Source organism: Actinia tenebrosa, unplaced genomic scaffold (genome assembly GCF_029948245.1).
Source record: "Actinia tenebrosa isolate PJP-AT-01 unplaced genomic scaffold, QUT_ActTen_1.0 PGA_scaffold0__85_contigs__length_37466705, whole genome shotgun sequence".
In the NCBI taxonomy this organism is placed as follows: Eukaryota; Metazoa; Cnidaria; class Anthozoa; order Actiniaria; family Actiniidae; genus Actinia; species Actinia tenebrosa.
This window is the reverse complement of record NW_028292569.1, coordinates 14,820,135-14,837,092: the sequence shown is the minus strand read 5'-3', so window position 1 is coordinate 14,837,092 and position 16,958 is coordinate 14,820,135. Positions and strand designations below refer to the sequence as shown.

The following is a 16,958-nucleotide window of genomic DNA, read 5'->3' as shown; positions in this document are numbered from 1 at the left end:
ATTGACAGGTTGTGAACGTAATCAATAATAAGTGCAATTGTGACTCGTTCCTTCCTTGATTAGCACTTGTAGCTGACATATGAAATGCAACGACAAAGTGGGCAAGGTCTGGGTTTACTGATTAGATTCCAAGTTGAGCACTCGTTATTACCCCTCGGTTCTGGTTAGACGCGGCGCTAGTGACTTTCTTTCCTACAGGTCTTTTAAAAAACCTTCTACGATTGCTATCAAAAGAAATAGCCTAGATTAAACTTCCTGAATGAATGAAAGTGATATCAGAGGATATCATACGTCGGGATCACATTGAAGTAAGTTTTTCCAGTGGATCGCGTGGGCAGACGAGTGGCCAGTACGCGCTAAAGCCAGAGGGGACATTTGTTTAAACATTCAACTTCGTACTCAACAATCAAGCAGTTCCGAGATAGCTGACTCTCGCTGTCATTTTTGAACTCTTTTTACATCTTGGAATTCCCACAACACGAGAGAATGCGCCAAGAAAATTTGACTCTTATCGGTTCCAAGCAGAATGACTCTTCTGGGAGTTGGAGAGAAGAAGTTGTTATATCCCCGCTTGGGAGATGGCTTCTGGTTTCTGTGCTTGCTGCAACAACAGTCGTTGTTTTCGTCGGTAACACTCTAGTCCTTATCGTGCTTCACAAGCAAAGAAGGACTGCAGGTCAAAGAGTTATAAACATGTTTCTTGCCAACTTAACATTGATAGATTTGTCTGTGTCATTCATTGTTTTACCCCTTTCCATGACTACATATATTCATGGAAGTTGGCCGTTTGGGGAGACTTTTTGTGAGATTAATGGATTCACGACGATGATTATTGGAATATCAGGCATTCTTACTATGACTGCCATTGCCGTCGACAGGTGAGGCCCTGATTTACTCTGCTTTTTTAATTCACATTCATTGGATCTTTTTAAACCTAGCGTTAACTAAGACAAAACTGAATTGTGCAGCAAATGATCTTGTGGTGACTCTAGAAGTCGTTTGTTGGTTTTCTCGTGCACTTCGAGGGTTTTTCTCCGGGTTCTCCGGCCGTTTTCCTTCCTAGCAAAATCAACTCGTAAATTGCAATTCGATCTGGCGTTGAATTCTTTATAGCCATGTGCGTCTGGATTGGGAGAGCTGAGCAATCACTGACCCCCTATATGTTCGACGAAATATATTTTACTTAATGCTTTTTGATTTTATTGTATTTTACGAAAAATGACCAAGCTCGTTACACTAACTATGGTTTTCCCGCCATGTCAAAGCAGACTTACTTATAGGTATCGAGATAGTTAGATTTCATGTCCAAATCAAAAAAAGAAAAAAAAAGCCATCATAATTTTGATTGTTTTCTTCTCAATTTATAACATTTTGTAGTTTTCCCATCCATTCTTTTTCCTATCCCACTTTTGCAACTTCCCATGTTATAAATAATATAGTCTAAACCAAGACAAAAAAAGCGACAGCATCGTAAGTTAAAAAGAGTTTTTTAGCCGGTTTTTAAACATAAATATAGGTTAACTGAAGAATGAAGTTCGTTTTCCAATTCTAAATTCCAATTCGATCATGGAACCAAGGCCACAGGTTTCTTAGCCACTGGCTATTAAAAGCTAACCTCGTATAAACGAAAACAAAGGACTGTTTTTTAAAACAAGTGGATGATAGCTAGTAGAGTACTAACGTGGACTGCGTCGGTGTTTCTGAATTAAGCAGTAGGAACTTGTGGATAGATTGGATTACCGTAAGAAGCTTAGTGAAACTGACGTTTCGGACATTAGTCCTTCGTCGGAGTAAATAGAAAGAAAAGATGAGAAGGGGTGAATAAATACTAAGATGGAAAATAAAGTGACCAATGAGAAATCAGCATATAAAGAAACAGAAGGAAACAAAAGGATCGAAAAAACAATAAGTGAGAAATGGAAAGCGAAGCATGACTAATAAAAAGTGAAGCGTTCATTCATCCCATGGGGACTGATGGTGCCGAGTGAGTAAATAAGTCGCATTTCTACAGTTTTGCGTGATTACCGCCTTGCAATAAACTTAAACCAAAGGCAATTATGTTGGATTCTGAGTGATTAGCAGAATTAAAGTGACGGGAAACTGGTTTAGAAAGATCTTGTTTACGAATGTCATACAGGTGATGTCTTTTGTTTCTTCATACGCTGATTTCTCATGCTTCGCTTTCCATTTCTCACTGATTGTTTTGTCGATCCTTTTTGTTTCCTTTTGTTTCTTCATATGCCGATTTTTCATTGGTCACTTTATTTTCCATCTCACCCCTTCTCATCTTTTCTTTCTATTTACTAAGACGAAGGACTAACGTCCGAAAAGTCAGTTTCACTAAGCTTCTTACGGTGTTTTTAAAACAGTTTAATTACTAGTTATCTATATTATAAATATTTTTTATTTTTTGACGTAAAAATCTTCTGCCATATATGAAAGGGTTTTTTTTGGCGTAAATTAACCCAACATCACTCTGCTATCAATCCTAAGCATGGATTACAATTAGCTCAATATTTATTGGATTTTTCATTGGCACGAGAATAGATTAACTTGATTGCTATGTCGTTAATAACAAGGCCATTAAAGTATGACGTAACATTTCTACTCCAAAAATATTAAAATTAAAAAAATTGGGATTAAGTGAAAACAGAAAATACTAGAAGACTTAAAGCCGAAAAAAATACTTCTAAAAGAAAATAGTTTAAAAATTTCAAACTAGCTAGTTATAAACAAAAATGAAATCAAATTCGTAAATTAACTTGAACGACATTGAACATGTTACTCAGTGTATTTAATGTTTTTTGTATCCGGTACGTAAAATAACCGTCAATTTTCCTTTTTAATAAACCTACAATCATGTAGCCCTCTTTCTCTCTTTCTGACAGCTCAACGTTTGCTGACAGGCTGTCTTATTTGTTTTCGCATCTTAGTTTTTTTATTTCAGAGTTCATTTACTTCATTTCATTTGCCCAGAGATTTACAAGTAACTTTAATAATTGCTGTTTTAGCTTACGCTGTCTTCGTTGTGTACTCAAGTTTATTGAACGTCTTGAATCACACCCAACAATATCACACAAATTTGACAAATTACAAAAATGAAGACAAACCGAGGCTGACTGCGAGAGATTTTCTTTCGGAAAACTGCAAGTTCTGTACAATGTAGGACAAAAGCTCACCCAAGCAATATCGGTGTTTCTAATGAAACAGTAATGATAAAAAGGTAAATTATACACCGTGAAAAGATGAAAAAACTTACTGACGTTTCGGACGCTAGTCCTTCGTCGGAGTATAAAAGAGCAATATCGCACAAGTTTGGTGCATTCACGATTTCTAATAACGAAAATGAATTAAGAGAAATATTAGTGTAACTTTGACACGATTTTTTGAAAATAAAAAAAAAAACAAGTTCTTAATAATGCACGATGATAGTGTACTAGATGAGAATTCGTGCCTCTGCGTTCCTTCTTAAATTAGCAAAACACAGCTGTATAATATTGAAGATTTTTAAATTAACTGCAAGACTGAAGACGTCTCATCAGATCAACGACATTTATGGAATAACGAATATGGCAATTATTCGGTGAACAAATTTCAAATCTGAATGCAAGAACAAAGCGAAAGAAATATCATAGTTAGACTTAGAAGTAAGTCGCTACTTCTTTGTCGAGTGTCGTGCAACAGACGGAAAATACTCAGTTTTCAGCAAAACAAACGAACAACAATATTTATACTACGCATACGATATCACAGAGATTCATCGTAAACAAAATATAATTGCGCAATTTTAGAAATATATATATATATATATATTATATATCTAGAAATTTAAGAAATGCGTTGCTACCAAGAGAATATGAACATTCATTTTCTCTTGTTGCTACTTTTTGTCTAGTTTACATGACATTAGAGAGTTTTAGATCTACGTTCACGGCAAACGTGAAACGTCAGTTGACCGGTAAAAAATTCTTTTAAATTACTGAAAAAGAATCGCAAAAAAGTCCAAGTAGTAGAAAAACAAAAGAGTATTTGCGCTTGGTGAGAAGGTTTGTAAAAGGTAAAGTAAAATACAGGAAAACGATGAAAACGTGGTCACGTTTGCCGTTTGCGGGGAGAAAAAAAAAGTCAATCTAAAACTCTCTATTAATGTAGGATGATCCTACTTGGCTAGGGTCAATTCCTTTGTTTTTGGTGTCCTCTGAACAAACGATGAAAATAGTGAAAAACAATGACTTTACAGGGTTCCGCTGACTCCATAAACGGAACTACTTAAGTCAGTCACTCAAGGAGAATTACTACAGCTTAGAAAGTACTAAACTGAGGATTTGAAATAAGACTCTACGAAGTGTTTAAGGATGGAATTACGGATATCTTGTTTAGTGCTTCAAAAGCTAAGAAACTCGATTGATTATAATTAGTCTAAACAAATGTGTGTTTGGGACACTTGGAATGGATATCGTAGTACAGAGTTGTCGCTTAGGGGATAGGACACAAACCAGTGCCAGAGCGCACCGACAAATAAACTTAGTTCATAGCAATCGAAGGAGCTAAGAGCGGCTACGAGGATTATAGTTAGACTAAACGAGTATGTGCGCCGTGTCACTGCGGATTGATCGGAGTAAGAATCTGTCGCTTATAGGGGTAGCACACAAACCAGTGTCAGAGCGCACTAAGAAACTTAGTTCATAGCAAATGAAGGAGCTAAGAGCGGCTACGAGGATTATAGTTAGCCTAAACGAGTATGCGGGGAGCGGATTACGTATCTGTCGCTTATTAGAGGATAGCACATCAATCAAACAAACCATGCTTGATCGTCAAACAGAATTGTTCGTTAATAAACCACATAGTCAGTCACTTTCCATTTTCTATTATTCTCCATTCTTTTGGAAATAAAAAAATTTATAACGCATGAGGAAAAGTTGAAAAATAAGAAGGAAAAATGAGAAAATTGGAGGAAAAAATACTATGAAATGAAAATAATGAGAAAAATCAAAAGAAAAGATAAAAGTAAATATTGTGAGCAAGCGAAACAAGTCAAGTTTTCAAAAAAAGCTTTTATGAAGAGTAAAGGTAATTTTCAGGTCTGTTAGGTTTCCGTTCGAGACATCACAAGAATCAGATAAGTTCATAGTCAGTACAGACAAAAACAATAATCTGAGCTTTTCCTTCCTAAACTTTAAATGTTAATGCCATTAGCAAAACGTGAGGGAATCAAAACACGGAAAAATGAAAATGCTACTTTGAATGCTGTACTTCGCAAATCCTGACAAAAACGACTACAAATGCCGGGTCAACTGCCGTGAGTGTTTGGAGAGCTCTTTCTAAATTAAACAAGTAAAAAGCAATGGTCAAGAGTTTGATGTTAACTTAAGTAGCGAGCGGTAAACTAAGTGAAGTGAGTTTTCAATGCGTTGCACCGCGTAAAAAGGACTAAGTTTGACTACAAATAAAGTGAATGAACTATTGTTCCGCTTCTTTTTAAATAACGACGTTTTTAAAGCTTTTCTTCCATTGCTTCCTTCCTTTCCTCATTTTTACTTAGCCTTAAAAAACGTTCTTATACCTCAAATCCTTGTGACGCGGTAAAAACTTCTTTTCCCAAAAATGTTGGATTATTTTGCGGGTAAGTAATAACGTAAATATTGAGAATTTAAAATTATTTGTTATAAGAGTAAACAACTCAAAACTAGCTTTTATCCTAAGTGCAATTTCCATACCGTGGCAACACCACTCTTGTTTTCATTATATAACCTGTAAGTATCGCTTTTACGAATTCAAAAACGATAGAAAATTTGATTTAAGGCAAAACGTCATAAAGTTTTCATGTAATATTTTTAGCCTTTATCGACTCGCACCTGCTTTGCCGACAATATCCATTGTACACTTAAATTACAATTACGAAATTGGTGAGTTAATTGATATGATGTTCAAAGAAACGGGAAAAAATTAAGAATAAAAATACTACTATATTATGACCAATATTTCACAAAAATATGCTTGTTCGGTAATACTATGATTGATATAAAACTCTTAATCTAAAAATTACTTCCCTGTGAGGGATTAGAATGAAAATTGTGTTCGTAATAAACACCATCGTAATTGTGTTTTTTCCCTTGTTGATTTTGGTTAGATTTCCAGATAAATGAGCCATTTTTCTAACAATCGCGGTGGGATTTTTAATCATTACAAACTAACCCACGTAGCTAAAAATATCTTAAATTTTGCGCGTTTGAGGGTTTTATTGATATGATAAATTAAGTAAAAGAGTTAACAGGGGGACTTGAGTAAGATTAATTAAGCCGCTCTCTCGCCGCCAACGCTTTGATAATTGAAGAAAGAGATTTGAGCGCCTTCCGCCCTAAAGTAGGGCGGTAATGATCAAAATTGAGCTAAAAGTTGTGTGCAACACCAATGTGATACTAGAAAGTAATTTCGTAATTTCGCAAAAATGGACCGCGTAACAAAAATAGATTTGTGAAGTGCTTATGTTTCACGTAGAAGTAGAAATATATACGGTTCTACTTCTGTAAACAAAAGTCGTGACGAGAGGCAACCTGAGGTTTCACAAGGAATCACGTTGTGTACACACTCTAGTGAAATTCTTTCGGAGGGTAACACTCTGTGTCCATGAGGGTAGAATGAATACTTCCATGGATAATAATAAGATAATAAAAAGCACCAGTAGAGAAAAACACACTGTTTATAAATATTGGCATTGTGGGGTTAATGTAACGACCATTTTAAAAGTAGATTGTTCTAATAGATTTCTGGTTGTTTTTGCGTCATAGTTCGCCCACCTATGCTACTCATAAAGTTCATTTGTAAATAAATATTGGGCACACCATGCGACATCGTGCGCAATGTTTAATAACTTGTGCGTGTGGATGTACCTAGCACTGACTAGAGGGCATTAACAGGGGTGGATCCCGGAATTTGGTAGGGGTGCCCCAAATGAAGAAATGTATATAGGGATATTATGCATCGTAAATGTTTCTTTTGCTTCAAAAAATCTAAGAGTAATTCACTGTTGGAGGGGGGGACGGGGGGGGGGGGTGGGGACGGGGGTGCTGGAATCGCCCTTGATTAAGCAACAGACATTGCTGGTATCGTTTCGGATTAGAATAAGGTATGTTCTCTCTTTGCAATGTCGCGCGCATATCATGTCTTCAAAGCAGATTTTCACATTGTTAATCTTTTTTTTTTCAACTAAATATCTTATTAACCGCACACAGCGCACCGACATTTTTTTCTTCCATCGTAGTTTTCACTAAAAGCATGGTAATTTATTATTTATTTAGATATCGTGTCATCGTTCTACCAGTTGGTCAGCGGCTCAGAACCAAGCACGCATGGGCACTGCTTGCCTTTATATGGATATGGTCAATAATCCAAGCTACCCCTCCCCTCTTAGGATGGAATAAGTACACATGGGGCCAAAGCAGCGCATTGTGTCGGGCCTCCTTCACGCGTGGTGACGGATATATAGAATCAGTTTCACTTGTTAGCTATATTATACCCCTTTGTATCATGGTATATTGCTATGTTTGTGTGTATCTAAGAGTACGACAGAGTAGACGGAGAATTGAAATGTGGGCTCGGTTTAACCAAGACGTCTGGCTAAAAGCCGAGGCTCGTACTGCGAAGATTGTCTTTACGGTGCTGACGTTCTTTATCGTGAGTTGGACTCCGTTCATCGTGATTTACGCTATCAATGGCGCTGGTAAATACGTAATATATATAATACAATATAGGCGGCCGATCTGCATCTTGACCAGGTCCTACAGATTGACGCAAATATCGTATACTGCTTATCGACTGTTCTTTGAATTTTTTTAAATTACATTTTCTACTAAGTAAAATTTTTGAGATTGGAGTGAATTTGGTCAATCCATGTGAGAGTTGAATGCAAATAAGAAGATTTTGCATTTGGTTTACTGCATAATTATCATAATTATCATTCAAAATTATTCATAATTTGATAATAATGAATAATAACAAAGCAGACTTTGACAAGGCTATAAGATGCACTACTAAAAGGCGAAGAGAACATGTTTTGCAAAGGTTAATGCGATTAAATTGAGCTTCGTACTTCGAGCAAATGTGCCAAATGTCAAAACATACCAGTCAATTTTAAATGATGCGGCTCAATTTAAAAACATTTCAGCTATTTTTTAAACATAAATGAGAGATAAATTACCAATATATCTACCTTGGGTCTTCTCATCTCTGTGGTAGAGCGTAAAATCCAGAAAATGTTTACTCAAAAGCAGCAAAATGTCCGCCATGTTTGTCTTTGCTTCGGCAAAAGTTTGAAAGAAAGCAGCGGTGTTTTTGACACGCGCAGTACGGTTTGAGCGTAGTGCAAGGCGCGGTTACTTTCTAAGATGGCCGCCTAATGCTACATTTTTAAAATCAATTTAATATAATAATATTAATATATAGTATTTATATTTTAGGTAAATCAATCGTCCCTCTAGCCGCGTTCAGGTTCACAGGATGGCTAGCTTCATCTCATTCAGCAGTTAATCCATTGATATATTTGAAAATGAACAAAAGATTCAGGAAAGATTTAAAAGCTGTCTTAGGTTGTCACGACAGCAAGGGCGATACCATCAAACAACCAGCTAATGGAAAAGCAAAGGTTAAAGAGAGAAAACTAAAGATCCCACATGTGTTGTTTACAAATGCTGCGGTAAAAAACGCGAGAACTGACGGAGAAATACCAACTCGAATAAACCCACTAAGAAAAGTAGTTCAAACCGCTTGATATAAATAGTTTACAAATGTTGAACAACCGGCACAGTTTTTGGATCATACCTTGAGTTAGTGCATAATTTATTTTTTTATTTTTTTTATTTTTTTGAGTTTTTATCAAAAATGATATTAAAATCCCGAAAAACAACAAAAGCAAGCAATTGTGATTGGATGGCATGCGTCGCTCTCTCGTTTCATTGGCTACTGCGAGTGCGCAGGATTACCATCCTTTTGAAATCTTCATCAGCGATAATAAATGTACAGACAGACCCCTTGCAGAACTTTTGAATGTAGCACAATCTGGGGGACAAAACAGTAGACTCTCAGGAGATTGGAATTCTTTTGTTTTGTTCCCCAGATCGAGCTGCTTTGCTGTCACATAAGGGGTCTATATGTATTAAGGTTTGTCCAACTGTAATTCCGATACATCAATATTCAACCCATTTTGCTCTAAATATCTATCAAGCACTTTCATGGCATTAGGAGGTGCTTCGAAATGATACATCTCACCACCAGGGGTGTTCATCTCAAGCACAATAAATTTAGGATTTCTTTTTTTCAATTCCCAAAAGAGTTTTTCAAACTTCGTTGTCACTTCTACCTCGGCAATGTGTAATTTTTCAACCACCGTCCCAGGATTTGATACCAAGCTCTCTAGAACTTCATTCGCGCCCTTTGAAGTAATAACATTGAATCCTACACGAAGAACCCTGAGTGTCTCATTCACTTGCAGACCTTTAGCGATGCTTGTCAATCCTTTGTCAGTGATATGGTTGTTGTCTAAATTCAGCTCAAGAAGACGACCATTATTTTCAAGAAATTCAGAAATATGCTCGGCTCCTTCGTGTCCAATGTTGTTCCAACACACGTCCAAAACCTCTAACGAACGGTTCATTTCGAGACCCGAACATAAAAATTTCAATCCTTCGTCACCAAAATAATTCCATCCAACATAAAGCTCACTTAACGAGGTATTTTTCCCCAACATATCGCCGAGATATTTCCCTCCTTTTGATCTGAATGCGTTGTGCCGTAAGTCGAGGACGCGGATTGAGTCGACCGTTTGTATCACATTTGACAAAAATTGTATATCTTTACAGCTCAGATTGTTCCTTGATAAATCAAGATGCGTTAGTACGCTGTTGTAAGTCAACATGTTCGATATGGAGTCTACTCCTTCTTTGCCGATAAAATTTTCAGATAAATCCAGATTTGTTATGGACCGGTTTGTTTCTAGAAGGATAGCAACGGTAGACGCTCCTTTATCTTGAATGTTATTCAATGACATGTCCAAGCTTCGTATATTCGAGTTTCCCGCCAAAACTTCCGTGACAGCAGAGGCGCCGCGCGCGCCAATCCCGAGGTTCCTTAGCACCAAATCTGTCACACCACGCGATAGGTTATCAAGAAAATACGTCATTGCAAATGGCGGAATACCGAGATTTGTGCATCTTTGTAGGAATTCTTCTTTCTCTGATAAATCGTAAACCTCACATGCGTCTTGTACTACATCTTCACGGTCTTGGCGGTCAAGCCGGTAGATTTTCTGAACGCTTTCTGCCCTCGGTATTTCACTGTCATCGTCTTCATTACCCTTCATTTGAAGCTCGTACTTCGATAGAACACGATTCAGATTAATCATTATATTGGTATGACTCACTGCTTTCCCCTGAAATGGCAAATAAATGTCTTGAGTTTGCGTAAGAGAGAAGACCCCGCCATTCCTATATTGAGACTTTTTCATTATTGATGGCTTGACGACGATACGAAACAATACTCCTTTAAACAACACAGCTTCAAGAATGGCAAACGATAAGCATTCAGCTGCCCAGTGTAATAATTCATGCCCAAAAAAGCTTCGAAAAACGTCGCCTTCTCATCCGCTCGAATAATCAAGCTTAGAAATATAATTTTCGTTTTTGATTGAATTTCGTCAGTGGAACTTAGAAACACCGGCTTGGCACTTTTAATCCCTCGTGATGATTTCTCGTGCTTGGACTTTGACATTAGTACGTGCTGTTCTTCGAAAGTGTTGTCACGTTTGCAATAACACAATAAGATTGTGACCTTAGATACGCCAGGATATGGATCAGTCATGCATTATTATTCACTATCGAAACCCAATGAACAGCTCTAAGGTATCTGACAAGCCATAATATGGCTTTAAAAAATTAAATTTGAATATCGAGTTCCGGTTTTTACTCACAAAAGGTTTATGAATCTATAGAAAAAATGTTATGTCTATATATATTATAAAAATGCTTCAAAACTCGCTTCGGAGTGACCAAAATGTTTGAAAGAAAATCCCCACGTGACTAGCCTCAGCCACAGGGTACTATCGCTTTTCACTTGGGGGGGTCCTGTATAAATCTCTCATTCCCAAGCCCCCATAGGTTCGCAATATATCCTGGATGGTCTCAAATCCGTGACATGAAATTTGAGAGTTTCACTGGTGACTTTGACGGTCGATTTTTTGGGAGGTTTTCCTATGATAGAAATTACTGTCCTGATAAAAATGAGTGAGATTTCTACCTTCGGTTCTATGTCCAACACGTGATGAAGCGACAAAACGTTTCCCTACCCCCTCCCGGTTCGTGGGACTAGTACTTCAAAGATCCCAACACCCCCCTCCCCCTACTTTTGTCAGTGACAGGTGGCCGTTGGTATTAATGGCTAATAGATAAACTATCGATAAATCTTCCTTATTATCGCGTATTCTTCAAGACCTCGATAAACGAGGTAATTAACACGTCGTTATGTCGTGTCAGCTCAGCATGTACATATAATGTAAACATTTTAAATTTTAAATCTCAAGACTACTTATTTTTTCTTGGGTATTAACCAGGCGTTTTTCGAAAATAAAAATAAAATCAATCAAGAAAATAATCCTAACACGACAATGTTTATCGTTGGCTTCAATAAAAATCATGTATGAATAAATACAATGAAACGACAAAACGAGAAGAAAAGTCAATACTAATATACCTATAGTCTTGTTGAATTTTCAACTTCGTGAATATACACAATGTATAATCCTTGAATAACAAAATATAAACAAGTAAGCCACTAACAAAATTACCTATTTTTGAAACCCGTTATATTATATTTTGAGCGGCGAATTAAACGAATTTAGACCGATATGACAGTCCACAGCCTGTTCAAATTTCGACCGAAAAAACCTGATATAAGACTTTCTTTTTTACACGTTCTTAGGCATTGTATTGCAAATAGTTTTTCGATAATTAATTTTCGAAGATTTTATGGTTCTATTCTGCTATGCGCTGTTCTTTTTCCATTTTTTATTTATGAAAAAGACAGCCGTTTTTGTTTTTAATTCTTTCCCTAATCGCTCGTTTCTCTCTTCCCTTTTCGCTGCGCGCAGCATGAAGGATAATCATAGCGTCTAATCATGGTACCAACGCTGAGCAAATCTCCGGCATACATCAATAAAAAGGGAAAAAAAAGATCCTTACGAGAGAAGATGAAAAATTCATAAATCGCATTTACTTACCACTGGCGCAAGGCCGTAATCGTTCTGTTAGTATCTCTATTGTCGGACGAGAAAAACGTTTGCTAACAACATCACGGTTCTATCGTCTTTCTAAACTCAAATCTGCTCTATCCGCAATTCTTGTTACTCATATTATTTAGTGTTTAAGCAAAATTAGGTGTAAAATAACTTAATTATTTTACTAAAATCTTGAGAAAGGGGAGCTCGTTTTATTAAATTGCCGATATACAGCCGGGAAGACTGTTCTTAGATAAGAATTGTGGTAGCCTAGCAACGCGTTTCAATACATTTGATTTTGTTCATTCTGACTTGTGATTGGACAGTGAAGTGTTCTCTCAGATATTAGCCGTTTCGACGTTTAGTTGTGGAAAAAACTGGGTCGAGTTGGCATTGCAGTGCATTGTGGGGCTGTTTTAAGGGACATATTTCCAAGATGGCGTCTATTTCGTTCCCTTCAACAAGTCCCAGAATGCACTATAACTTTCCAGTTTTTTCTCGACCTCGGGGGGTCTAATAGCAATATCAAGAATAAGGTGTTGCTGTTGCTGTTACTGTTACTGTAATCTTGGCTAGTTAGTATAGGAAAATTGATTGATTTATTTTTGTTTGGCGTTGACCAAAACGTATAACTTTTCGATTATGAAAAAGGTCCTTTTAGTGGATGTGAAATAGTCATGGTCTAATGAAGTTCACATCTATTGAAATTACCTTTTCGATAATGAAAAAGGTCCTTTTAGTGGATGTGAAATAGTCATGGTCTAATGAAGTTCACATCCAGCGAAAGGACCTCGATAATGAAAATGGTCCTTTCAATGGATGTGAAATAGTCATGGTCTAATGAAGTTCACATCCAGCGAAAGGACCTCGATAATGAAAAAGGTCTATTCACTGGATGTGAAATAGTCATGGTCTAATGGAGTTCACATCCAGCGAAAGGACCTTTTCGATTATGAAAAAGGTCCTTTCAATGGATGTAAAATAGTCATGGTCTAATGGAGTTCACATCCAGCGAAAGGACGTTTTCGATTATGAAAAAGGTCCTTTTTGTGGATGTGAAATAGTCATGGTCTAATGAAGTTCACATCTATTGAAATTACCTTTTCGATAATGAAAAAGGTCCTTTTAGTGGATGTGAAATAGTCATGGTCTAATGAAGTTCACATCCAGCGAAAGGACCTTCTCGATAATGAAAATGGTCCTTTCAATGGATGTGAAATAGTCATGATCTAATGAAGTTCACATCCAGCGAAAGGACCTCGATAATGAAAAAGGTCTATTCACTGGATGTGAAATAGTCATGGTCTAATGGAGTTCACATCCAGCGAAAGGACCTTTTCGATTATGAAAAAGGTCCTTTCAATGGATGTGAAATAGTCATGGTCTAATGGAGTTCACATCCAGCGAAAGGACCTTTTCGATTATGAAAAAGGTCCTTTTTGTGGATGTGAAATAGTCATGATCTAATGAAGTTCACATCCAGCGAAAGGACCTTCTCGATAATGAAAAAGGTCCTTTCAATGGATGTGAAATAGTCATGGTCTAATGAAGTTCACATCCAGCGAAAGGACCTCGATAATGAAAAAGGTCTATTCACTGGATGTGAAATAATCATGGTCTAATGAAGTTCACATCCAGCGAAAGGACGTTTTCGATTATGAAAAAGGTCCTTTCAATGGATGTGAAATAGTCATGGTCTAATGAAGTTCACATCCAGCGAAAGGACCTCGATAATGAAAAAGGTCTATTCACTGGATGTGAAATAGTCATGGTCTAATGGAGTTCACATCCAGCGAAAGGACCTTCTCAATTATGAAAAAGGTCCTTTCAATGGATGTGAAATAGTCATGATCTGATGGAGTTCACATCCAGTGAAAGGACCCTGAAGCTCCTAATCAGCTTTTTAAACAGTTTCGTCCATCAAGTTCTTTTCATTTTTTTTTTTTTTTCTTTTGCGTTGACCAAAACATATAACTTTTCGATCGAGTGAAAAGGCCTTCTCGATTATGAACCATGAATCGACAATTAGGAAAATTTTAAGCTTTTTAAATATTTATTTTGTTCTCTATCTAGATAATTTTGAGTGCTCGTTGAAAACATATTGAAATAGATCAAATTCACTATGGTGCACGTTCCGTTCAGTTCTTCTAAACGCATCCCACATGGAAAGGAGCGAGTATATGCGTTCAAAGCCATCATCGTCACAATCAAAATTTTGAGTATGCTGGTCATGGCAAGGGGTTAATCATCTAAGGTCTAGGGGCCGACTAACCTCTCCCTTAGGCTTCGGCCGAGCTTCCTGATCAGTCTGTAAATCTTCGGGATAGCGGTGTCGGGGCCGAAATCTCCGGCGTAGCCGTAAATGCTTCGCGCTGCCATACGAAGGTTCAGCACTCGATGTCTGGAAGTATGGTCCTTTATTAATTAATTAAAAAGTAAAAATCCCTTAATCTTGTTCCATAGCATATCTCTAAATATGCACAATGATGTCTATTGACTATCTAACGTCGTGCCTATTCTCGATAAAAGGGTCCATTGCCGACACTCATGTATTTGTATACAAAATAGACACTTATGTTTTAATCGTTACACTCTTCAAAAATAAAACAATTTAAAAGTCGCGCGCTCGCGAATTGCATGTACGTAGTTAGCCTGACCAGTTAGAAGATAAGTGTTCTACGAGCTACTTATCAGTTAGATCGATCCGAGACCACCTCTCGCGGTGGTCTAGTTAAGATCGATCTCGGACCTATCGCGGTTCGCTTTGGACCGTTCACACTTGGCCTGGTCATAGTTAACAGTGTCTTTCGACCTATTTTAGTAGATCTATCTAAATAGCTAGTGTGAATGACCCCTCAGGATCAACTTACAGTCAATGGACGAGTATGGTTTAGGAGTTGATTAGGAGCTCCATTCTTCACTGGATGTGAACTTTCTGACTGACTTAGTTCATATAATTTCTCTTAGTAAATGTTATTTCCAAGAAGAATGATCACCCGCCGTGTTCTGACGACAAGCGCGCGGGACAGGTGTTTCCGTTCAAAGACAAGCCGTCCAAACGTCTTGCCTTCTCTACATGTTCATCCGTTTACACAAGCTACACCACGTCAATTTGTCGTCAAATATCTAGTATTTTGATTCTCTCCTCAGGGAATTAAAGGACTTTGAGGTAAATATTGTGATATTTTTGCCAAAGACATTTAAAATATACCGAACACATACAATTACTGAAATGGCGAAAACTCAGGTAACATAGTCCTAGGAAGGGCATAAATGGAAACCAAATTTACTAGCGTTAAAATGAGCTCTATTCAATTTTTCTATCCTTCAAATGAGTAAATAAAAAAGTTCCAGAAGAAATGTTTACTAATGGGAATAAATACGAGTGAGAACTAAAGCCATCGAGATTTAGAATCGGCAGAGTTACTAAAATTCAGTTTACTTCAAACGAAGAAACAGTAACAAAAAGAAAAAAAAAGAAAAAAAAAAAAAAAAAAAAGAAGAAAAAAACAGAAGGAGAAATGAATAAATTAACGTAAATTAGATCTGGCATCATGATATTAGTTCTAGTGTTTTACCATTTAATGTAATGACTAAAAACGCTTCTTTATAAAGTTTTGAGAGCGCGGTATTTTTGATGTGAATCAGCTAACAATGTAAGATATGAGAATGTTGAAGATGAGTATTTTTCAATTAAAAATGACGTTCGACAGAAAAAAAACCCAGAATTTTCTGTAAACAATTAATAGACTTACCGACATTTTGAAAGGGATTTCCTCAGCGATTTCTTTTCTTCTTTCTCTTTAATTTTGTTTTTTTGACCTTTAAGGTCAGGAGAAGCTTGTGCTGCAAAACGGCGTTCTCCTGTGAGTGGAAATGCCGTTTGATAGACTTGTTATTTAGGTATAGAAGACACTCCGCCAGTGCTGCATCAACAATCCAAGCAAACTTGACAATATTTACATTCATAATTTCAATATGAATGGACCGTGGGCTGATATTTAGTTACACCTATACACCAAATCTCACAAACTGTGGAAAATATATCTAATATATTAAATGCACATTATTACATCACTACATAAAATCTAAATATAATTGTGATGTTTTGAAAAAGGGGGAAAAGAGTTGAAATTAAGAAAAGGAAACGAACCGTTGTCCTGGCAACGCGAAGAAGACCATGTAAACCATTGTGTAAAGGTGCTCGTTGTAAGAGCAGCTGAAGTCTTGGATTATTAAAACCCATCAAATGGTTGGAATATTTCCATTAGGGCTTCACTTTTATCGCATGTCAGTCATAGAAAGAGTGTGTGGTCGTCCAATCATATTCTGTATGTACAGGAAATTCAAATTTCCCGATCGTCTAGAAAACGAGAAAATGGCACGCATAGAAGAGGGCGGACAAATTTTGAAAACTAGTAAATATCGTGGAAAATACATGTACAGGAGCAAGGAACAAGACACGGTAGCACTTAAATGTGATGTCAATCTTACGTCACAACTTACAGCTCTTCGTGATTGGCTCACATTAGAGTTATCTCACATTTAAGATCATGGTCCCTTTTGTTCCTTAGTACTATTTATGCCATCAAACCTAAGGTTAATCCTCAACCGTAGGACGAAGTGCATGGCTAATGTAGTTTCTGATTTGTCTATAAGAGCCATGCATGCAGCTATCATGTATGATGAGTGTAAG

General features: G+C 36.9%; 2 protein-coding genes across 5 annotated transcripts; one reads left to right on the top strand and one right to left on the bottom strand.

Moving 5' to 3' along the window:
* Positions 1-168: 168 nt before the first annotated feature.
* On the top strand, positions 169-8,767 carry LOC116301994 (pinopsin). Its single transcript, XM_031711175.2, has 3 exons — positions 169-878; positions 7,299-7,720; positions 8,457-8,767. Exons 1-3 carry the CDS (start codon positions 487-489, stop codon positions 8,765-8,767), a joined length of 1,125 nt encoding a protein of 374 aa, XP_031567035.1. The 5' UTR covers positions 169-486.
* LOC116301993 (uncharacterized) lies at positions 8,400-16,958 on the bottom strand. 4 transcript variants are annotated; one of them, XM_089032504.1, is made up of 3 exons: positions 16,018-16,958; positions 14,535-14,677; positions 8,400-10,423 (listed from the first exon to the last, which is right to left on the bottom strand). In XM_089032504.1, the coding sequence occupies exon 3, from the start codon at positions 10,394-10,396 to the stop codon at positions 9,152-9,154; it is 1,245 nt and encodes a 414-aa protein (XP_088888630.1). In that variant the 5' UTR covers positions 10,397-10,423; positions 14,535-14,677; positions 16,018-16,958; the 3' UTR covers positions 8,400-9,151. The 4 variants fall into 4 exon arrangements, with proteins under 4 accessions (XP_088888630.1, XP_088888627.1, XP_031567031.1 ...); XM_089032501.1 differs by lacking the exon at positions 16,018-16,958 and adding an exon at positions 15,133-15,246; XM_031711171.2 differs by lacking the exon at positions 14,535-14,677.

Excerpts from the sequence above, each read along its gene's own strand:
- LOC116301994 (XM_031711175.2), top strand. The coding sequence starts at position 487 with ATGCGCCAAGAAAATTTGACTCTTATCGGTTCCAAGCAGAATGACTCT. Across the intron at positions 879-7,298 it reads ACTGCCATTGCCGTCGACAG|ATATCGTGTCATCGTTCTAC; the intron begins GTGAGGCCCTGA and ends TTATTTATTTAG. Across the intron at positions 7,721-8,456 it reads TTACGCTATCAATGGCGCTG|GTAAATCAATCGTCCCTCTA; the intron begins GTAAATACGTAA and ends TTTATATTTTAG.